The sequence below is a fragment of the Hipposideros armiger genome, unplaced genomic scaffold, assembly GCF_001890085.2.
Source record: "Hipposideros armiger isolate ML-2016 unplaced genomic scaffold, ASM189008v1 scaffold_296, whole genome shotgun sequence".
Lineage (NCBI taxonomy): Eukaryota > Metazoa > Chordata > Mammalia > Chiroptera > Hipposideridae > Hipposideros > Hipposideros armiger.
The window spans coordinates 1,456,776-1,481,774 of record NW_017731646.1 but is presented as its reverse complement, the minus strand read 5'-3'; the positions used below and the strand labels follow the sequence as shown (position 1 = coordinate 1,481,774).

General features: G+C 39.1%; 1 protein-coding gene and 1 pseudogene across 1 annotated transcript in view; one reads left to right on the top strand and one right to left on the bottom strand.

Moving 5' to 3' along the window:
- Positions 1-8: 8 nt before the first annotated feature.
- The window catches only part of REEP5 (receptor accessory protein 5), a 44,496-nt gene continuing 19,505 nt past the window's right edge, over positions 9-24,999 (top strand). Inside the window, exons 1-2 of the mRNA XM_019659134.1 lie at positions 9-296; positions 20,029-20,167. Coding sequence (XP_019514679.1) covers positions 25-296; positions 20,029-20,167 — 411 coding nt within the window. The 5' untranslated portion in view covers positions 9-24. The remainder of the gene's footprint in view (positions 297-20,028; positions 20,168-24,999) is intronic.
- LOC109391528 (40S ribosomal protein S24 pseudogene) lies at positions 13,962-16,626 on the bottom strand (annotated as a pseudogene).

Below are 24,999 nucleotides of genomic sequence, written 5' to 3'. Positions count from 1 at the left end.
GGAGGGAAGAAGGCCACAAAGGTGATGGGCTGCCGGGTATTCCCAGACCCAAGGCAAACCTCCGCGAGGGCGCAGGTCCAGCCTTCGCGTGGTTTGTTTTTCTCCGACGCCTTGAGCAGGCCAAGCCGTGCGGTGTGGGTGTGGGCTTCCCTGCTTGAGCGCTTCTCGTGCACCCGACCCACTTCTCTCCTCGTGTCTCCAGGTGTCATCGGGCTGGTGGCCTTGTACCTGGTGTTCGGTTGTGGAGCCTCTCTACTCTGCAACCTGATAGGATTTGGCTACCCAGCCTACATCTCGTAAGTGGCCTCCCCTGCAACCATCCTTCCTCCTCTTCACTCCCCTTCCCCCATCCCAAGCTGCCCTAGTTACTCTATATCCCCATTTCCTTGGGAAAGCAGGCAAAGCACCACAGGGTAGTAACTGTCTGCTTAAGGTTACACGGTTTAGAGCCTTAACTTGATGCTTGATCGCCTGATGGCTAACCGAAATGTATATTTCATCAGCTTATACTCGCGGCTGTGTACGTTCTCATGGGTGCACAAACAGAAAGTGTTGCAACAAAGTCGTCCTGCCTTTACTGGTGGGGAGCGCCCAATGGGTAGAGAGAGCTAACTGATTTCTTCTCCCTAATAATTCTTTTAATGTGTATTTCACCTTATATGTATGTGCATAGACAGTAAAACCCCCATCAATTAGGACTTCATTCTGAATTAATGTTAATTCAGGCACTGGGGAGAATTTTGTCTTCTTAATTTTTAAAAAGCTTGCCACAAGAACCATATGATTTCATTCATATGTGGAATACAAAACAGAAAACAACAAATGAACAAACTCATAGACACAGACAACAGTGTGGTGGTTACCAGAAGGACAGGGAGGTGGGTGGTAGAAGAGGGTAAAGGGGGTCAAATACATGGTGACAGAAGGAGGCTAGACTTTGGGGGGTGAGCACACAATGCAGTATACATATGATATAGAATTGTACCTGTGAAACCTATATAATGTTATTAACCAATGTCACCTCAATAAATTTTATTAAATGAAAAGGCTTGCCACTTAGTACAGGAAATGGGAAACACCCTAATATAAAAACAAAAGCAAGCCTTATGAAATGCATCACTAATATAGCTTCTTGGTTATATAAATGACTTATTTATGTAATTAAGCTAAATTACAAATGAATCATCAGATTAGGAGCTGAATTTATTAGCTGAGGTGTTTACAGTGTATTTTGGAAATATCCTACAAATTCACTTTTCCATTCATGCAGGAGTTATTCCTCACCACAAATGAATTTGTTTTACTCTACAGCTCTTCCAAGAAAGCTGGTGGGTGATACTTCCACTGAATTTGTTTTTGTATCTTTCCTCAACCACAGATAAAAATAAAGGAAGGAAAAAAAATTGATCTGGGAGGCTAAGACACAGATAACACCTTATTACATCTTGTATCCCTCATTGGACAGGAGGAAACATGTTTTAGAAGTTGGTTCTGATAATGTTGTAAATATTTCTTAGGGGGCCAGATGGACTCATGTCTTGTGGGGGAGACTACTTCACAGTCATTGTAGAGGTCTGACCACTGCACTGTATTTCTGAAGCTGATGTTGAATAATATTGTATGTCAACTATAATTATATATACATATAGTCACGGGACATGGAGTAGAGAGTGGGAATGGAGTCCATGGAATTGTAATAGATAAGCATGATATCGGTGGTGGGAGGGCAGTAGATGGGGGGAAGGGGGTTGTTACTTTGTGAGGGTGAAAAGGATACCTATTGCATTGTTCTGTACACCTGAAACTAACAATAAAAAAAATTAAAAAAAAAAGAATACAGTATATAATACATGTAACATACAAAAAAAAAGAAGTTGGTTCTGATTTAAACAATTAAATTAAAATTATATAAGCAATAGTTACTATACCCATTTGGTACACTTCATGGCACTCCAGAAAGTAGCTACATATAGGACACTGTTCATGAAATTGGAGAGCCTCAGTCTTCAGGCTGAGAAGAGCTTTAACCCTCTGTAGCATTACCTTCTAAAGCACCATCCAGGTTTTATGTGAATGCCAAAAGATTTCAGATCGGTGAAAAAGGTACAACGATAGCAGTTTTCCATAAAATGTAATCTACTGGTATATGGTATGCATACACAGTTTGCAGACAACCCTGATTCAGAATGGCTTGTACATCGCTGTCTATGATAACAGACAAAATCACCCAGTAGTATACTCCTTTACTTTTCTTCGGCTTCTGTAGTTTACTTGCGGGAGCTCTTTTAGAAAGAGATTTTTGAAGCCTTTTTTTCAGTTTTGGGCTCTAGATGTCATTGATCACGCTTAGAACAAGTCTTCTGCAGCAATTTAGTACTGCCTCACTGCTTGAATTATATTGAATAGGCAAGTCATAAGGATTTTTAAAAATACTAAATAGCATTAAAAAAACTTTCTAACAAGGCATATGGATTTTTAAAAATACCGAATAGCATTAAAAAAACTTTTTTTCCACATCAGTGCCATTTGGCACATAGAAACATACCCTTCTCTGTCGGTGTGATGAGATCGCTGCTGTGGGTTTTAGAAAGGTAAAAATCTGCTTCTAGGCGAGATAGGTCCATCCCTGTATGTGTGAGAGTGGATATATGTAACTAAAGATGTAGAAAGAACTCGAAATGCTTCTCCTTGACTTGAAGTGGATTAATTCGAGCAGGGGCCATTTTTTTAGTCATATTTTAAAGTAATTTCAAGCCAGCCAATTCAACTTTATCATTTTTTGTAGTCATTCTTTCATTCATTTTTAATATAGTCAATTGAAAACTATTGGCTCTTTTTTACTTATAAGAAGCTAACTATTCCTATCTATTGCTAGGAATTCTGTAAAATGGTAGAGACAGTTATATTCCTGAGTAGTTCAGGTCCGTGGATTTTACATAGTTTAGAATTATTCTATTCATTAAGTATATACACTTTATTTTCTTTTCTATTTGAATATTCTAAGGCAAAGTGACATCTGTGGTACACCTTAGTAGGAATTGGGAAAAGTATTAAAAATCTATTAAAGGGAATTTAATGATTTAAGCAAAAATTCAGGAAATAATGAGTATTTCTGCGTTAGTATTTATTCATAGGATGCTTCTTTTTGGTAGACCCAACTCTTTTACCTTTAAAATAAATACAAGATTCTATGACCATAAGGGAATTAAGTGAAGGTTGGTCTCTGTGGGTACGTGGACTTTCCCCTAAGAACCTAATTGGTTCTTAGCCCTGACTGCCCATTGGAATTATCTGAGGAGCTTTATAAGATACTGACTGATACCTGGGTCTCGCCCCCAGAGATTCTGATGTAGTAATCGGTCTGGGGTGTGTCCTGGGTTTTGAGATTGTTTAAAGGCTTCTTGATCTGTTAAAATTTTTAAAGGATTTTAATGTGCAGCCAATGTTGAGAGCTCCTGTGAAGAATGACAGCAATAACTGTGCTTGTTACACTTGCAGATGGTTGTGAAAGGGTGGGGAAAATGGCCGGCTGACAAGGGGAAGAGTCCAGAAGCTTCCCTGTCCTCGGCTTTGTGCGGGAAGTTCAAGGAGACATGGGACTGTTGTACACAGTATAAAGCATACAGCCCCCCCGGTTAGTAAGCATTCAGGCAATCCAAGTTACAGGTCTAATCAAGCCATGTTCAATGGCTAAACCAACATGATTGCGTAATTGTCAAAAAGAAGGTCCTTGAAAAATGGTGGTATTAATAGCACCTAAATCAGTGTTACTTAAAGTGTGATCTGCAATCACCTTCACTTAAATTGTTCTCCTTGCCTCTTGTAATTCTCCCTGTGCTCCCTAGCCAGGGTTATTTTTAAAAATACAGGTTCATCTATTTAGCAAAAGTCAAATGCCAGCCATGGGCCAGGCACTGCGGCAGCACTTTAGATACACCAGGGACTAAGGTAGACATGCTCTCTATCCTCTGAACAGTCTACCAGGATAAACCACAATAAATAGGAAAGTGGTGACAGAGTGTGGTAAGCCTTCCAGAGAAGGTCAGCAGGGAGCTGTGGTAGAGAATAACAGGAAGGACCCTTTAGTATTTGTCTGAGATCCTATTTGGAGTTAGGACCTGAGGAATGAGAAGGAACCAGCCAAGAGCAGAGCCAGGCAGAGGCCGCCACCTGTCCCTGCCCTGGGGGCAGCAGGTACTGTTGGAAGAACTGGTGCTGTGGAAGCCCTGTGAGCGGGAAGACCAGCGAGGGAGGACCGGAGGGGTACAGGTGCCAGCAGGCATGGCAGGTGGCCCCGACACGAAGTGTGCATTTTATTCCAGGCAGTTGTAGGGAGTTTGCATGTTTTCTGACTACCTTGGATGGATTTTAAATAGGGGGGTGAGATGATACGATGTAAAGGTCATTCTGGCCGCTATGACCTCTAGAAGGAATTGGCGATTCTGCCAAACTATTGCCTATCCCTTTCGCACCTTTCAGCTTTTGCTCCTACTTTTTCCTCTCTTTGGATCATCATAGAGAGGGGCCCACAGATTATGTGCAACGGTCAGCATTGGGCCTAGAGGCCGTAGGATGCAGAAATACAATTTGGAAAAGCTCATTTGACTTCCCAGCTTTTCTCATGACTCCACCTTGGGAAATCTGTGGGCAGGGCTCAGATGCACCTAGCTCCAGGTCACATCTTGGTGTGTTGGAGCACAGACAGCTGAAGGCCTGGCCACAGCTCGTGGAGAACAACCGGAGTCTTATCGGGTACCTCCTTGCTACTACTGGTTACTCTCAGTTTCTGTGAACATAATTTCCTTTTGAGCTCTTTGAAAGCAAAGGTTTTAAAATTCTACCTCCATGTTTCCAGACTTTTTGGCCACCTTGTGTAGACAGTTTGAAATCTAATTCCAGCCTTCTTATTAAGAGCTATTGACAGAATTACTTTGATCTGCCTACTTTACTCCTGATAAGAGAAGGAAGACTACTGGATAATAATAGGAACATCCATTATTAAGGTAGACTTTCTTTCCCTTTTGCTGAGATATAGCACACATATGGCCTTTTTTTTTTTTAAAGATTTTATTGGGGGAATTGGGGGAGGGAACAGCATTGGGGACTTGGGGAAGGGGAACAGACAAGTTGCTGTCCTTTTTATTCTTCAGTCTAGTTGTGGAGGACGTCGCTTCACTGGCCCATGTTGGTACTGTGATCATTGTGCTCTTCCCGGGTGAGGCAGATAGGTCTCCGGCCTTTGGACTGCCGCTCATGGCAGCTCACAGCAGCTCATGCCGCCGGCTGCTCCCAGTAGCTTACGGCAGCCCACTGCAGCCTCGCTGCAGCCTACGCCATCGCCTGTCACCGGCAACTCACGGCAGCCCAGCTCCAGGTGGGGCTGTTGTTCATCATCTTAGCTGTAGAGGACAGTGTCACTGGCCCTCATGTGGGATCCGAACCGGAGCCCTGCTGCTCAGAGCTGGCGCTCCCAAGCCAGCTCTTAACCAACGAGCCACTCTGCCGGCCCACATGCAGCCTTTTTAAAGTGTATAATTCAGTGGTTGTTAGTATCTTTATAAAGTTGTACAACCATCACCACTAATTTCAAAACATTTGCATCACCCCAAAAGGAAACCTCATACCCATTAGCAGTCACTCCCCATTTCTCCTACTTTGCAGTCCCCAGAAACTACCAAGGTATTTACTGTCTCTATGGATTGGCCTCTTCTGGACATCTCGTATACATGGAATCATACAATATGTGGCCTTTTGTTTCTGGTGCAGCCCTGCTTTTAATAGCATTGAACACATAAGAACCTGAGAGGCCTCTCAGGAATGTGTGCTGTCTGCCCTTTCACGTGTGAAGTCTGAGACCTGCGGTAACCCCTTCTCAGTGGTCCTTGAGCGTGGGTGCTGGTCTTCTCTCTATTCTTTGTTCAAATGGAATGATGTGGGAAAGTCTAATGACTTTATTTTCTATTTTAATTTTTGCTGTGCAGAGAAGGGAAAGGAGGGCAGTGCTCTTTTTGTCCTACTCAATAACCATTTTGTTTAAAATTCTATAAAAAGTCTATTAATTTTTCTTTTTCAATTTTTTTTTTAAGCTGGGGAACAGTGTGTTTTTCCAGGACCCATCAGCTCCAAGTGAAGTAGTTGTTTCCATCTAGTTGTGGAGGGCACAGTTCCGTGGCCCATGTGGGGATTGAACCGGCAACCTTGGTGTTATGAGCACGGTGCTCTAACCAACTGAGCTAACCGGCCACCTCCTATTTTATATTTTTCTTAAGAATCAGGCTGCCACCTCCCTGAGACTATCAGAGTTGGGCCTTGGAGATCAAACATGTAGTCTAATTCCTTTAGTTTTCAAATGATCCAGGGACAGAGAGAGGAAGAATATGTTTTTCAAGGTCACAGAAAGCCAGACCTGGTTCGGAACCATCAGTGACCACAGAAATGTGAAAGCACGTTAGGCATATTTTAGAACCAAGGTCAAAAAATGAAACGTGTCTAGAGTACAGCGTTTTGGTGTAGACATATAATCTAATGGTTGGTGATACTTTTAAAATCTCATGCCTACTTCAGTGATCTGTCATTTTCTCTTCTGTGTCCTCACCAGCCCATTTTAAGCTTTTGCCACCAGTACAAAGGGCGTAGCAGCTTTTAGCTCTGCATGGCTGCTGAACACCTGTGTAGCATTTTATTTAAGAGATAGTTACATATTCCTGTTTAAGTAGTTTACAAATATAGCTCATTTAATTCTCATGACAACCCTACAGTGTAAGTACTATGATTTTTCCTGTTTTACAAATGAGGAAACAGAAAAAGAAGTAACTTGATTAAGGTCTAACAACTAGTTGATGGTGAAACTGGTATTTAAACCCAGGGAATCTGGCTCCAAAGTCCATGATTTTAACTTTTATGTTATACTGCTTCCCAAGTGGCGCTTTGAGTGTCCCACAGAGACACGCCATAACCTTATGTAAGATGAAAATAAAACTGTTGTTGTTGACTCTTTTATCAATTTGACACTGTCAGTACATTTTACCATCATGCAGTATGTTTTTATTCAAGTAAGGTACTGCCATCCCAAATCATATCTCTCTGCACATGCAGTCATTTGCAGTGTTTTGGGAACATGACTGAGAATGTTACTAACGAGTTACTTCCTGTTGTCTGTGCTGTAGCACTGACTGACCACAACAGCAATATAAATAGACATTTGTAGAGACTTGCTGTCTTTACCAGTGCAAGCCCACCTGAAGATGGCACACTGGATTGATTTCCTGAGGGAATGCAGCCTTGCCTTTAGTTCCGGGTCAGGAGCCAACACATCTCACGGGGGAAATGTGTGGGGATGACCCCTATCAGGTCAGATGAGAAAGGGGATAGTGAGGGGGAAATTTTGAAAAAAAAACACTCAAAATAATGATGAGTTGCAATACAACTAACCACAAGTACAAGCTACAGCATCTCCTTAGCAAATGATGCACAGCAGATAAAGTAAGAAAACATAGGTTAGTAAGGGTTGACATCTACTTATTTAAGATTTGCGATGGCAGACTCCTAAACAGGGGTTCATTACTCAGGGGAGAGTTTGAGAAAGTCGTCATGTGACTGACAGTTCTGAATCACTTTCTGTTCTGCAGAAGCAAGTCATCTGCTGCAGAGCTAGGCTGGCGTCCCCAGTGGGGCTGGAGGATGTGTGCTTTGTGGTTCTCTTCATAGACTCATTAGTAAGGGCTGGGTTTGTTTTCTAGCATTTTTTTTCAAGAACTTTTAAGTATCTTCGGTTTTTTCTTTTTTACTCATGAGAACTTGGGAGCAGACACATTTTGTGTTAAGCTGCTCGTGTTCCTCTTCCACGAACTTTTCTCTCAGTAACTGGGTTCTTTGTTAGAGTGCCTGAGAGCAGAGCTACGCCTGCCCACACTTTGGATAGCGAGAAGCACATGCAAATATTTTGGCCAACTGCGCACTTGGATTACAACTATTGCTGGCATTCTGAAACTTTTGCCTTAAGCAACACTGAAATCTTAAACATTTTACTTTTGTCAGCTTTTTACTGGTTGCATTTTCATTGAATATTACTGCTAATATTGCTGAACTGTTTTAACATGGAGGAGTTGTGGAGAAAACTGAAAAAGTAATAAAATTGCCTTATAACAACCTGTGGCTATTTTTGTAGCTGATTACAGCCAGCTTTAACCAGTTTGGGGTGGTTTTTTTTTCCCTTTTGCCTGAATCATAGACAAAAGACAGTTTTGAGGATCAAATAAAATAATGATTTAAATTATTTATTCATGATCTATTGTAGTTTCTGGGCTCGAAAGCAGTAGTGAAGGGAGATCCCATTCCTGTGGTGAAGTGTCCCCTTTGAACTTCAGTGAACTTTTTTTTCTGTCTTTATGAAGGCCCTGGAGATTTGGTCTGTTTGTCCTGCGCTGCCTTCATCTTAACCCTGGAGTTCTCTTTTTCAGGACTGGCTGTTTTCAACTGAATGCCCTCATATAGTATTTAAAACAAGTGTAAATATATAGGGGACATTTTAAGGTATTTAGTGTCTATCAATAACATTACCAATGAATTTATTTTGAGGAACAATGAATGAATCAGTATATCAGAAGTTGAAATTTCAAAAATTGGTAATGAAATTTCTTTTGTAGCACTTGGAATCTAAATGGGGCCTGTAGAAACCGATCCTGACTTCATTCTATCACTTGCTCAGGCTCCTGATTCCTGGGAGTAGAGTTTATCATCAATCCCTCTCAGTCACATGGCCTCTATATATATCCTGGCCGCTTCTGATAGTCAGGCCGGGTGATCTAGCGAAGGCTCACTTACATGTCAGAGGTAACTCTAGACTGCTGTCTACATCTTGATGTGGCCCTCTTTTGTCTGGGAAAGGTCAGTTTAGGTTGTTCCCATGTAGGTAGTGAGGGTACTTGAGCTTAAGTTAAACATATAGATTTATTTATGGAGCCATCAAATTTGTTGACAAAGGCTTATCCCAGTAGGGTTTACATCTGTTGTTTTATTGCTTCAGGCATTAATCTTTTTTAACCATCTATCATTCAGTTTTGAGTTATAAAATGTTAGCTAGGAAAGAGGTCTTAGAGATCAAGCTGCTGGGGTTATAGCCACCACAGATTTGGAAATCAAGGCCACAAACTAAAGTTACTAGACTCAGGTCACAAGTCTGTTGAGGCGAAGGCAAGCATAGATAGATGCCTGTCTCCCCTGGCCGGCACACAGTCCATATTCCTCATGGTTTATATTTGACTGACTGAATCTTCCATTTTATATTAAAAAACAAAATGGTGGACAGTTGCTAAATAAGATCACTATAATTAAACACCAAAATGTTTGACCACTGAATGACTGTAGTTGTATAATTCAACCTCCATTAGAGATGTTTTATAGACTCATCTTAAAATGAATTTGCCTGTGAATTTAGCTTATTATATATTATGCATTTTATGAAGTTGGTCATTTTTTACTATAGCAGAACACTATGAGTAAAGGAGCATGGTATATTTTTTTATTGTTCTTGTATGGACATCTTATAAGATAGTTTATGTATTTAAGAAGCATATTTGCCATTAGCTGTCTCATATCTGTTTTTGGGTTGGAAGGAGCAAATTGGTTTTATTGTTATGTTATGTTTTCTGTCACTCATCTTTCTTGCTCTGTTGGTCCCATCTCTTGTTTTGAAACACACTTATTCAAGAGTGAAAAACAAGTGTGATTTTCTGAGCGCCCATAGTTTCTGACCTTTTTTTTTTTATGAGGAAGAAAAATCTTTTCCTTACTGGCGTAGAAACAAACCAGTGTTTATGTCTTAAAATATGTGACTTTTTTCTGTCTATTTGGATGCACTGTATGCATCAAATAAGATTTGCAATGGCAGACTCCTAAACAGAGGTAATAATTAGTAGGAAAAGCATTTTGAGCTATCAGGAATTCCTACTTCATGCTCTCTGATAAATACTTGTACAGCCAAAAGCAGTCCCATGCATAGTGGGCTCTGTGGATGGTCACATCATGTGTCTGCTGTATCAAAAAGGTTTGTAGACAGTATGGTTCATATTCTTCATATTCAAACTCCAAAAATCTACTTTGAACTCTGGACTATTTGTTATTAAACATAACTTATCACATTAGAAATAAAACAAAGCAAATGGACCACAGCAGTTTCCTCTCTATTTTTTACGAATAGCACATCTTAAAGCTTTTTATTATTATAGGGGTTTTTTATTAGCTGCTTTTTTGATGCACTGTCAGTCTGGTAATTTAAATCAACTTGCTAAAATTAAAATCCTGTTGATGGGTACAACTGATCTTAGTAGTAAAGTTAATGCTTTGAAGACACACACTACTGCTTAATTTTGTCATTTAGTTAGTATGAACTGTAGTGACTAAATTACATATAAATCATGTAAAGTACAGGTAGTATGTAGCTCAGTTTCTTTGGTGTGAGCGATCAGAAGCATATATATTACATATATATAGTTTTTTTGGGGGGTTGTTGGAAAAGTCATGACGCATGTTTGCGACAGATGGCACTAGTTCATTTTTTGAAATACTAGAGTCATTCACATCTATGTTATTGCTATGTCATTTGACAGCTGACAGTTCTAGCTTCATTCTAAAAAAAAAATTGAGCAATTTAGTTGAGTTTTGGAGATTTTACAAGTTGAAGATGGAAGACCAAACTGCATTTTTGCCATATTTTACTGCTTTACTTCCATAAAGGGAAGACTGCGCATCAAGCTTGTGAAAAGTTGCATAAAGTTTACAGTGACAATGCTCTACAAGAATGTCAGTGCCAACGATGATTCACGAAATTCCGTGCTGGTGATTTTGATCTCAACAATGCTCCTCGGTCAGGGAGGCCCACTGAGGTTGATGACGACAAAATAAAGGCATCGATCGAGTCAAACCCATGTTACACGACACGAGAGATTGCAGAAATATTGAACATCCATCATTCAAGCATTCACGACCACCTGAAGAAGCTGGGATACGTAAGCAAGCTCGATATTTGGGCTCTGCATGAACTTAAAGAAGTTCAGTTGACGGCACATATAAACATCTGCAAAATGCTCATTAAATGTGAGTAAAATGATCCTTTTTTGAAGCGACTGATAACTGGTGATGAGAAGTTGACTGTTTACAACAATGTGGTCCACAAACGGTCTTGATCACGATGTGATGATTTGCCTCAAACGACATCAAAAGCAGACATTCATCAGAGGAAGGTTATGCTGTCAGTGTGGTGGGATTTTAAAGGTGTTGTGTTTCTCGAGCTCCTACCAAGGAACCAAACAATCAATTCGAATGTGTACTGTCAGCAATTGGACAGTTTGAACGAATCCATCATCTAGAAACGTCCAGAGCTTGTTAATTGTAAAGGAGTTGTGTTCCATTGCAACAATGCGAGACCACACACAAGTTTGATCACCCATCAAAAATTATTGGAGCTTGGATGGGATGTGTTGCCACACCCACCATACTTGCCTGACCTTGCATCGTCAGACTTCCATTTGTTTCACTCTCTTCAAAACTCCTTGTGTGATATAACATTCAATTCAAATGAGGCTGTAAATCAGCACCTTGTTCAGTTTTTCACAAATAAAGGCAGGTCCTTCTATGAACGAGGAATTATGAAGCTCATTGAAAGATGGCAAAAAGTTATCGAACAAAACGGGCAATGTATCATTGATTGATCTTTGCTCTTTATATAAACAAATGATGTTTGAAAGACATAGACAAAATACGTCATGACTTTTCCGACAACCCAATATATATATATGCACCTGATAATCACTAGCTATGTTAATCCTTGGGCAAGTAGCTTAACTTTTATAAAACTCAATTTTCTCATATGTAATGGGGGAGTTAATATATGCCAAACAACACAGAATCAAGCATTCAGTAATTGCTTAATTAAGCATGGTCACTTTTAACATACAAAGAGGAAAGTTGACTTGATCAAAGTCATGGTTCTCTAGCTGTTATTGAGCTTTCAAATGATTAAGGAATACCCTCCCAAGTAATATTTTCTTTCATTTATTTTTTGCACTCACTCTTCTTTGCTCCTTGTCTTATTTTTTCCTTACTTATATCAGCAGCTTAAGACATTGCTCTCGAATAAAGTTTTGTCTTCCCCGTTGTAAACATGTGCTGTGGCTAGTAGTTTTCTTCTGTTTTGGTACACATGTTCCTAAGCACGGCGTATAATTTTAACTAACATTTAAAAAATATTAAATCCATTGTTTGTTGTGTTTCCATTGAGATTTCCAGTTTCCTGTAACTCTGCTTCTCTAGCCTCCTTCATAGGACCCCTCGCCAAGCACACATGCGCTGCTTTGTTAGGAGTGGAACTATTTTTTGACTGTTGACTTTAGGTCCTTGAGAATCACTGTTTTGGCCCCAGGGCTTAAGTACAGTGTCAGATGCGTTGTCGGTGCCCAGTCTAGACTTGCATCTGAAGGAATCTGTCATTGGTGTTCTGTGGTGGGTGACAGGGCTCCTGTGGCCATTTCACTTCATCCCCCACTAGTAGGAGTTTAGTGGAAAAAAGTAAAGCCCGTTAGGTTTTTGGTTTGTACTGACAGTAAATAATAGTACTTACTTTTTTCATTTCCTTTTTATCTTAAGAAAAATTATAACAAAGTAAAGAAGATTAAGCCAGACAGTCATATTTCCTCTTAGAAGTTACCTTTATATCATTTGAAATACAGGACATAGGAATGAATACTTGCAAATCTTCTCAGTGAGATTTTTGGATTTGTCATCTGTCTTATGCTTACTTTTCATTGTATATGTATGTGTGTATAATCTATAAATGTAATATATGTTTGTAATATGTGCAGTATATACTCCATTCTAATGTAGGACATTGGCATTTTTCAATTTAATGACATGAACAAAGATACTGAAACACCCATTAACCAGGAATAAGCTTTGAATCTGAAAGACTTAATACAGTGTCAAAATGCTTAATTTATAACTACATTGAAGGGAGAGAATGTACCATCTATCCCAATGATATATCACTGAAGTTGTCATTTGAGGAAAGAAGAAAAATTTCAATAATTGAAACTATGATAAGAATATCTCAAAAACAAAATATGGTTTTCCCCCTCATATTCTGCTTTTCCTGTTTGCTACTTTTAATTTCTTAATGATGGAACAATAGAGTACTTACAATACAAATATTAGGTAAAAGCTGCCATATTATTTTTGGTATTTGTTAATTGTTTAAACTTCTGAATCCTATTACATGTGATGCATAATAAACATGGACTTTGTGTTCAGTGCTATCCTTTGGTCATGCTTGGACCCCGCCCTTGCTTTTAGAAAACAGCCGCAAAGATGTAAACAGTAGATGCACCGAGAAGGGTGGAGGCAGCCAGTGCCAGTCACTGCGGCCCGGTGGTCTGAATGAGGGCTGGCCAGTGGGTTACGGACGTATCAGTACCAACTCAATACCAATGTGAAGAATTTGGGCCAGCTGCCTTTGCAGCGTGCCCCTGAAAAATGTGTTCAGCAGTGTTTGTTTCCACTGAATTATGAATAGGATTTTTGGAATGTCAGCTAACTCTTTATTCTCTGTAGCATTTGGGATTTGGAAAGTGAGGTATAATGAAAATCCATTGTACCTCTAATCTCTTTAGCCTATTAACAATGCTTTACCAGCTCTGCTTAGGCAGAATGATCGGAATGTTCTTATCACTCTGTTTTCTTTTTAATCTCTTGCCTTCTAATGATAACAACAAATTATTACCATATTGTAATTATTACCTATTAAGGTAATATTTAGTGATGCTTGCTGTATTCCAGCAATTGTTGCTAAGTGCCTTACATGTTAACAAATTTAACCTTTACAGCAACACAATGAGGTTTATCACCCCTAGTTGACAAATGAGGAAAACTGAGGCCCAGAATTACTTGCCCAAGGTCATACACCTCTTAAGTGGTAGAACCAGGATATAAAACTGCAGGCTAAGCATGGTGAAATAATGGGAAAGCCAGGTGAGCATGGGGAAGGAAAGAAGGGAAAAGCCTGGCTATTCCATAGTTCAGTGTAATTAGTAGTTTTTGGTAGTTTACTTTGTATAAATAGAAAATTAAGATGAGTCAGTTTCATGTGACGGGCAGGGCTGCTGTATGACTCTTTTCTCTCTGTGTATCTTTCTGTGTGTATTGAGGGCCGTTTAGTGGTGTAAGACACAACAGGCTGTGTCTGACCATTGTTAGAGAAGTCTGTTAGTAAGAAAATTATGAGCTGTTTCCTCAAGAGAGAAATTAAGCGAATGTGTCTGATGTTCACTTTAGTGTTTGTTTTTAACAAAGCCCTAAAGAGAGACCTAGTCTCATAGGAGGAAGTAGTTATAGTTGGGGTTTTTTTTTTGTTTTTTTTTTTCCAAACAACCAGACACATAAAAGTTCTTAGTTTATTAATCTTCTCATGAAAAATTTGCTCAAACACCACAGAGAAAGTAACTGACAAATCTTTTTGCCAGCACTGACATGGGCTTTGCAGTCCCCCTAACTTTCTTCATTCTGTTCTTGCGTTCCTTTCGTCGTTTTCTTGAGGTCTTTTTCTTCTCACACAGGCCCTGTCTGGCAAGTCTGTTTCTGAGTGCATTTTTCTTTGCGTAATTCAAGGAATCATAAATCTTGCCAAAGCCAGTGGTCTTGCCACCACCAACGTGGGTTCTGAATCCAAACACAAAGATGACACCTGGTGTGGTCTTGTACATTTTGGGTCGTTTTCCTCAAATTTCTGTCTTAGGTACTGTTGCCTTCCCAAGCTGAAGGACTCGCATGACCATCTGTTTCTGTTGAAGTGGTCTACTGGTCATGAACTCCCTGGTTTGGATAATTACCTTGCCATTCATGATGGCGGCTGACCCTCAAGCAGCCAGGAAGGAAAAGAGCCAAATAGAAATCTTTTTTCTCCCTCTTGTTATAAAAAATAGCACACGCTCATTGCGAAGACCTTAGAAACATAAAATTCTACAATTCCAATACCCGGGATTAACTTTACAATTTGAAATGTTTATTTCTGGACAACATTCTTCAATAGTAAATGCACACAGTATATGTTTTGTTTTGTTTTTCCATAACATTTGCAATCTCCTTTCTACACTCAACATTATGTATCTTGGACATCTTTCTCTGTCAATATCCTCCTTAAAGGTTTCAGAATATGTCAGTGTATGGATACATCAAAATGTATTTAAATAGTCCATTGCTGCTCTTGAAAAAACGTGTGAACACATGCTTCTATAATCTTAGAGTTGCATTTTATTAATAGTATCTTTTTTTGTAACTTCATTTTTTTTGTCTATAAAACGTAGAATTTGAACTAGTTCACCTCTGAGCTATCTTCCAACTCCGCACTCTATTGGGTTATCAGAAAAGTCATGGCGTACTTTTTCTATGTTTTTCACTGCAAAAATGCATCATGACTTTGCCAACAACCCAATACGATTTCTAAATCTGCTCAGTGAAGTTTCAGACCTGCCAGCTGCTCTCATAGTGTTGCCAACCATATTCCTCACACTGGCCGTGTCTGTGTTTCTCCCTCTCAAGAATGAGAATAACACCTATTCCATTGAGCTGTTAAAAAGGTTAAATTAAGTAATTGTAAGGCTCCTACCCCTCCCATTCTTTAGCTTTGCCATTTTGGCTGGACTGTAAATGACCTAAGGACATAGAGCTTATCTTATGATTTCTTGAATCTCCTATGTTGCCTGATAAGTTGATACATCCTCCCTCTGATACACGACTTGAAATATGATTCAATATATTTACAATGCAGTAGAGTGTATTGTTGAAGAGTCACCTATGCCTGCTCACCTGGACAAGAAAGTATATAAGGAAATAGCATTCAGGAACCCCCAGTTTTAACTCCTTCTCTTCTCTACCTTTTTGAGTCTCAGGTTCCTTAACTGTGAATGGAGCGGGTGAGACTATCTTTAATGTTCTTTCTTGTTCTGACTAGCTTATGATGTTATGACATGTAGACATATTTTTAAAATGAACATTGTGCTATTTTAAATTAAAACAATAATTAATGCTATAATAATATGAGAAGTTCTATAAAAAAATCTCTTCACCTTAAGACTCTGGTCTTTTTCTGTCTTCTTTTATTGCCTTGGTTTTCTATAAAATTGTGACCAATATGTGTGTTCAATTTTGAGTTCTTTTCTTTCTACTTTTCAGTGTTACTATACAGTGTTCCAAGTGTATTAACATGGAAATTTTTGAATTCATATTGTTGATAAGCTAAGGAACTACCCAGTTTTTTTTTTTATTTCTTGAAGCACTGAACTTGAACTGTTAGGGTAGTTTTTCTGTTTTTAAATTTGTGGATCTTGACTAACGTCTTAAAAATAGTGAGAGAATGGAATTGACAATATCAGAATGGTTTTATGAAATGCTTAGCTGTTTATATTTATGTGTGGACATGTGTGTTTACTGGATCATGTGTGTTTACCTACTCATAGACTGCTTTAGGGAACTACCAAAATTAAGACCTTAAGTGAAATAATTGTATCCCCTCTGCCCAAGATGAATAAGAAACAAAATTTTATCATACAAATAACTTTAAAAATCCACTGAAATATAAATAAACCACACTATAACAAATAAAGCACAGAGGAAAAAAACATAAGTATGCAGGGTGTACTGTTGTTAGTTCTTTGGTTAACATGTTTGCCTACACTTTTTCTTTGGCCTTCTATTATATTAGCTAGCTTCTAGCTGAGGAAAGCTAAAACACAGACATTGTCTGCATGTTACAAGCCATTATTTTATAATTTGCTCTTAAATTCATTTTATATAATTGTATTTAAAGTGGAAAACTTTTGCCTTGTCTTGATATTCAAAACAGCATTCACTGCATCACTTTCCTTTCCTTCTCTTCCTTACATCAATAACGGTCATCTCATTCAGCTTTTCTCTCCTTGGTTTTCTTAAAACATTCTTGTACACATGCACGCACACATACATAGACACCCATAGCTGCTTCTAATTAATTCAGGGGCCTTCTTGTGAATGACTCAGCATGACTCAGCATCCTGTCTCTTTGGGGAACCCATTTTACCAAGTTGCCAGTGTATTTCCATACTTATGGGCTAAACAAGATTCAGATTTCTTCTAGTTTGCTCTTTTAGTCCAGCCCAGTTATGATAAGTATCTAGATATATGTTAGCATAGAATTAAAAAAATATGGAATTCATGCTTAGAATGAAGAAATTCCCAGGATTGGAAGAAATTTCTGTGATTCGCAAGTAAAAGAAGGTTATTTTTTATTAGAACAGCTGATCTCAAAATTTTTATAGAACCACAGAAGACTCTGACTACCCAAAGAAAACTTGAGAAAGAACAAAGTGGGAGGTATCATGTTCCCTGATATCAAACTATACTACAAATCTACAGTACTCAAAACAGTATGGTATTGGCATAAAAGCAGATATATAGATCAATGGACGAGAAGAGAGAGACCAGAAATAAATCCTTGTTTATATGGTTAACTAATCTATGACAAAGGAGGCAGGATATACAATGGGGTAAAGACAATCTCTTCAGTAAGTGGTGTTGGCAAACCTGGACAATAATATGCAAAACAATTAAACTAGACAATTTTCTTACACCATATACAAAAATAAGCTCAAAATGGATTAAAGACTTAAATGTAAGACCCGAAACTATAAAACTCCTAGAAGAAAACACAGGCAGTAAACTCTTTGACACTACTCTTAGCAATATCTTGGATATATCTTCTGGAGCAAAGGAAACAAAAGAAAAAATAAACAAATGGGACTATAGCAAAGTGAAAAGTTTTTGTACAACAAAAGGAACCATCAACAAAATGAAAAGGCAGCCTCCTGAATGGGAGTAGATATTTGTAAATGATAGCTCTGATAAAAGGTTAATATTCAAAATATGTAAGGAACTCCTATAACTTAACACCAAAAAGACAATCCAAGTAAAAAATGGGCAGACGATTTGAATAGATTTTTCTCCAAAGAGGACATACAGATGGCCAACAGACATATGAAAAGATGTTCAAAGTCACTAATCAGGGAAATGCAAATTAAAACCACATGAGATACCACCTCACACCTGTCAGAATGGCTATCATCAATAAATCAACAAACAAGTGTTGGCAAGGATGTGGATAAAAGGGAACCTTTGTGCACTGTAGGAGGGATTAGTGCAGCCACAATGCAAAGCAGTATGTAGGTTCCTCAAAAAATTAAAAATACAGCTGCCATACGATCCAGCAATTCCTCTTCTGTGTATTTATCCAAAGAAAACAAAAACACTAATTCAAAAAGATATATGCACTGCTGTGTTCATTGCAGCATTACTAGTAATAGCCAAGGTATGGAAGCAGTAGATGAATGGATAAAAAGGATGGGATATATACAGAGGGTGCCAAAAAATGTATACACATTTTAAGAAAGGAAAACTGTATTAAAATCGTAATACTTAATATATAACTATAACAAAAGATGAATACAAGCCATGTTTGACTTCTGCAATTACCAGAGGTGCTCAAAGCTGTTACCATCGGGCCAGCCGAGTGGCGTGTTGGTTAGGCGTTGGCTTGAGACGCCAGCTGTGAGCAGCAAGGCTCCTGGTTTTGATCCCACATTAGGGCCAGTGACACTGCCCTCTACAGCTAAGATGGTGAACAACAGCTTGACCTGGAGCTGGGCTGCTGTGAGTCGCCGGTGACAGCGAAGGCTGCAGTAAAGCTGCAGTGAGCTGCCATAAGCTACCGTGAGTGGCTGGCAGCAGGCATGAGCTGCCAAGAGCTGCCGTGAGCGGCTGTCCAGTGATCGGCGACCGATCTGCCTCACCCGGGAAGAGTGCAATGATAATACCAACATGCGCCAGTGAAGCAACGTCCCCCACAACTAGACTGAAGAACAAAAGGACAGCAACTCGTCTGTTCCCCTTCCCTGATTCCCCAGTGCTGTTCTCCTCCCCCAATTCCCCAATAAAATCTTAAAAAAAAAAAAAGTTGTTACCATCAACGTCCAGACGCTTTGGATTACACAAACTACTGCTTGAGCAACATTTACCAAAGTGTCCACTTGTATACATTTTTTTGGCACTATATACACACATGAACACACACATACACACAATGGAATATTATTCAACAATTTAAAAAATGAAATCTTGCCATTTGTGACAATATGGATAGACCTAGAGGGCATTATTCTAAGTGAAATAAGTCAGACAGAGAAAGACAAATACCATATTATCTCACCTATATGTGGAATCTAAAAAAAACAAAATAAATGAATAAACAAAACAGAAACCCATAGACATAGAGAACAAGCTGATGGTTGCCAAAAGAGAGGGGGAGGGTGGGGGAATGAAAAATTTTTTTAAAGATTATTTAAAATTTATTTCTACTTGCGGAATGAATTTTGTTTTAAGCAGTAGTTGGTACTGAGAAAATCATATTATTAACTGATGAGGGAAGGAGAAGCCACAGCCTGAGAATCGCATAATTGTAGAACCAAATAGACACCATAATTGTTTTCCTGTTTGTTATGGACTTTGAGCAGAGCCTAGACTGTTTGAGCAGTTCCTTTACGGAAATTTCTGCTCACCCATGATGTACCTCAGCTATTAAAAGTGCATAAGAACTGAGTTACCATGAAAGAATTCTTGATATTTCCCTGGTGGCAGGAACCCCCTGGAAGTGGGGATTACTTGGGTTCCCAGTCATTGGTATCTCCCGGGCCTGGGTAGAGGCCGAGCAGGGTAGAGATCCAGGGGACAGCTGGTACTGGTTTCTCTGGGGACAAGTAGTTATGATGACTTGTCCTGATACCTCCACATTGCTTCCTGTATTTGTGTTGTGCTCTTGTGTCTAGTGACATCGGTGAATACATTTGCCTGAGTTTCTCAGTTAGTGTTGGAGGGCAGGCTGTGAAAGAATAATGTTTTAAAATGTTTCATTGAGATCTGACTATATGATACACTTGCTTTGGTATTGCCTTTCAGAATTAAAGCCATAGAGAGTCCCAACAAAGAAGATGACACCCAGTGGCTGACCTACTGGGTAGTGTATGGTGTGTTCAGCATTGCCGAATTCTTCTCCGACATCTTCCTCTCCTGGATGCCCTTCTACTACATGCTGAAGGTACGTTGGCTTTTCCTGAACTGTTCTGTTTCCTTCCATCTGTGTATTTGATTTTCTCCTTACTACCCCTAAGATAAACGCTATCTCAAGACCTATAAACAAGGAGTCGGAATAAACGCTTGAAAGCTGGACATCTGTGGCTCTGCCTCAGATCATAGAAACAGGAAGACAGGATTCCACATGCCTGACATTTTTTGTTTACTATCTTGGGAACAGCCAAAGCAATTGTGTGTCAAGATGTGTTTGACAATGACGCAAGATGGAAATACTATGACCCAGCACAAACATTGCTGTTTGCCAAGATCTTATCTTCATGCAATGTTATGTACATTTCATGCAGAGGCATTGCAAATTTTGGCAGGCCATCGATCAGTCACAGTGGTGAGCGGGATGATGATTTTGGGAAGGAAAAAAACCATTTCTTACATAGGTTTGGAGAAAGATGTGAAATGGGCTCTCGGAGGAAGTCAATTTAATAACTTTGGCAGGTGCCACCCTGACACACCTTGTGTCTGGCAGAAGATCAGCCCCTTTACCACCACATGAGGGAAGGGATTAGGAAGTTGACACGCATTCCCAATGGGACTTGCTGTATCAACTCCAGATTTGCACCGGAGGTTAATGAGAATGAAAAAGCTCACACCTTTTAATAGATAGAATGGTTCTTTCTCCCTAAATGGGACAATCTGTCTTCAGTGAATTCCTCATGTGTCTTCAGGGGAAGAGGCCCTGCTTCCCTTAGTTTGTAAATAGTCTGGTTCCCAGAGCCAGACCTCCCAAACCGGAGAGGGTGGTGTGTCCAGCCCTTATGAATACTGTGTTCTCTTCTTTCCCTTCAGACTCTTAAGTATTCATGTTGATAAAAGTTATACATCACATAGTTTAAGGACTCAAGTAGTTTCTATAAGGTTTTTGAAGAATAGCCGTTCTGTATCCTTGCGCCTGTTGCATTGCCCTCCTTAAAGGCAACCACTATCCCTTCATGTATGGCAGATTGTTTTGCCATTTAACTCTATGTCTGTAGATGATATTCTTGTTTAATCACCTTTTAATTCTTCTATTTTACACTTTAGCTCTTATTCCCATTGGAAGATAAGGATTTGGCTCTCTTGTCTACCTTTTTTTTTTTTTCTATAACTGAGCTATCCTGCCACTAGCTGGCAGCTCAGCAGCAGCTCAGCTCGGGAGGGAACTCGAACCGCTGTTGCTCAGAGCTCACACTTTTTTTTTTCTCTCTCTATTGGGGAATTGGGGGATGGGAACAGCACTGGGGAATTGGGGGAAGGGGAACAGACAAGTTGCTGTCCTTTTGTTCTTCAGTCTAGTTGTGGAGGACTGGCCCAAGTTGGCACCATCTTTGTGCTCTTCCTGGGCAAGGCAGATCAGTCGCCGGCTTCTGGACGGCCGCTCATGGCGGCTGCTGGCCGCTCACGCTGGCTGCTGGCTACACACGGCAGCCCATGGCAACCCACTGCAGCAGGGGCTGCAGCCTACGCTGTCGCCGGCGACTCATGGCAGCCCAAGAGCTCACACTCTTGAGCGAGCTCTTAACCAACTGAGCCGCTTGGCCGGCCCTCTCTTGTCTACCTTGTCCCTGCCACATACATGCAGCCTTCCCATGTCCTCATCTTCCTCAGGTGTCTATAAAAATTTTGGTTAGGTAAACATTCACCGCTTACATTATATTACAAAACATTTTGGCTTTGTAAATCTATTAGTTGGGCCATCTAGTGTACGTATAATGCACATGTACTTGCACAATTTTTCTTTCCCCTGGAACTAATCATTGTTTTATTATTTATATAGTCAGACCTATTTCTCATGTCTTTATTATTTCAATTTGTCCTACTTTTCTACATTTCTACTTAACTTTCTTTTTAAATTTTTTATCAAAAAAAATTTCGATTTAGGAAATTAGATACAGGAAGCTGTCTCATTCTTTGTCCTTCCTCACCACAACCACCACCACGTTAATATTATCTCAATATTTCTGGGTAATTGTGGATATACTTTTTTTCTTTGGTCTTAGCTATTTTATTAAAAATCTATTTGTATTTTCCTTATTCTTTCTGGGAGATTTTCTCAATCTCATCGTCCAGTTTTCAAGTTTGTTCCATTCTTCCATGTATTTATATGACATTTAAATGCCATATATTTATGCCATATATTGTATTCTTTATCTGAACTAATGTTATTGCTTGGCTCTTTCCTATGTTTTCTTGTTTTTGTTTCATATTGCTATATATTTTTTAGTCTAGTTAGCAATCCAATTAAAAATTCCTGGTCATTAAGTTCTAATATTTCTTCTGCTGATAGAGTCTGTAGTTGATTGTGTTGTCTTTCTTTTGAAATGGTTGGACTTTTCAAATACCTGGTTATTTTGGCCTGTAAGCTCATTTTCCTCCAGGGGTATCAGCTATTCTGTCGGGCACTGGAATGGAGGAAGGCCACAGCCCAGTCCATGTCAGACCTCATAAGCTCTGTGTAGGGCTGGATGACCCCTAGGGTGGGGAGCTCCAGGCAGCAGAGGAACTCAGTTAATCACTGTTCCTTCACAAAACAGCCCTTCAGGTCTAGGTGTCACCCTTTGCTCCCCCAAACAGCATTAGAAGGAGATGCTGCTAACCTGTAATTCACGGCTGTAGGGGTTGGAGCAGGAGGTGCTGGGAAGGAACCGCCCTGGCAACTTCGCCTTCATCTGTTTTCCTCCGTGCCGCACAAAGACGGGATTTCTCTGCCAAAACCTCTGTCTTAGAAAAAAGTAGAATGTTTTTTTAACTTGGAGGTATGGAGCCAAGACAAAATGTGAAAGTCACAAAGAAAAAGATTTGATCAATTTGATTAAATAAAATTTTTGAAAATTACATTTCTAGAAGACAATGGGCCGCATAAACAACATTAAAATAATGAAAGACTAGGAGGATATAGTTACAATATTTACAACAAATAAGGAATTAACATCCAGGATATATAAAAATGTTTACAGGTAAAACAAAAATGGACAGATTATGTACAGACATTTCACAGAAGAGAAAAAATATGAGTAGCCAGTTAACATCTCACTAGTGATCTGGGAAATATGAGTTAAAATTGTGAAATACCTCATCAGATTGCTCATCAAATTGACAGAAATTTAAAAGATTAATAATCTCTGGTATTAATAAATGTGTTGGAAAATGGATGTGTGGTGGTAGTGTCATGGTATAAAATGGAATGGCCTTTTTAAGGGACCTTTTGACAGTTACATATCAAATTGAAATTTTTTTTTCTAGAAATTCCTAAGTATCTATTCTAAGGAAATATTCACTGTGCATAAGAGAGCTATATAAGGATATTTATTGCAGCATTTTTGGTTACAACTAAAAATTATAAACACTTGAAGTGGCCATCAACAGGTAAATGGTTAAATGAATTAATAGTACCTCCACACAGTTAAATGGAATGAAATGATCCATATATACAGATACAGAAATTTTTGCATAATTCACAAATTATCAAGAACTACAGAACATTATATATGGTATGATGCCATATACAGTAAAAATAAAAATGAGAAGCTAAATAGTTTTAAAAATTTAAATGAAAACATGCTCATCATAGTATACATTATGTATTTAATTATGAATGGCGTTACCACAGAATGCTGTGTAAGCAGCTGCAGAATTTTCCTTTTGAAACAAATGGAAAAAATTGGTCTGTGGGAAAATTTAAGTTTTCAGAGCTTGTTGGATATTTTTTTGTTTTTTGTTATTCAAGGACATTTAGCATGTTGTAAACATATTTTTATAATCTATAATTTGGAGGTCATATATTTTAAACTCCAAATAATTCTGAAACCCTTAATAAGATCCATCTAGTGGTAGTGATGTCACAGGGCTCTCTGATGGAAAGAATCTTGGCCTTAGCCTTGGGCCCACCGGCTCGTCACCGTGAACAGTGTCCCATCAGCAGAACCGCTCACACCGGTACCTGACCTCACATTTTTGAAACATGAGCAAACCTGACTTCCAGCCTGCCCCTGATCACCTCTGCTAATGGAGGCCGTGTGAGGTAGAGAGAGGATCTGGAAGAAGAGATAGTCACTACATCATTTATATTTTGTTTTGAAATACATTACAATAAGTGCTTTGCAGAAAATTTTCTTCCCTGATAGTAAAAATAAATGTGCATCCATTAGTAGTCTATAGCTGCCCAGCATCACCGTGTGGATGAGAATGAGAGTGGATTTACTGCCTGTGTTCCAAATACATAATATCCTTGAGATGACTAAAAATGATTATGACTCGATCAAAATGGTTTCTTCCTGCATTAGTGGAGTATTCTGAGTGGCTTCAGTGAATAGACTGAAAAAAAGGCTCTGAATCACAGGGTCTATAGGAGTTGTTTTAGGGCAGAGTGTTCCATTTTAAGAACTAGCATAGACCTTACCGATAACCTTTGCTGCACTCACCTGGTGATTGCATGGGAGGGTGAAGAAAAAGACCTGCAAATACGGACATGTTTTAATATTTTATCCTTTGCAGAATGACTATTGTTGGTGGTTTGGTTGGGTTTGGTCTTTCATTTTTCTAAAGCAGCCTGTTAAGACTGGAGGTAAATAAGAGACCTAGATAGGGATCAAAGGTTAGCTGGTAAGATTATATACAACATATTGAGCTAGGAACATTGGATCATGAGTTGACCAAGATGGGTTTAAAAGTAAATGTATAATCCTTTTTTTTCTCTGATTTTATGAAAATAGAGTATGTTCATTCCTTTATTCTCCAGAAATTTATTTAGAACCTCTGTGTCAGAACCTGTTCTAGGTCTGGGGGATACTTTGGTGAATAAAA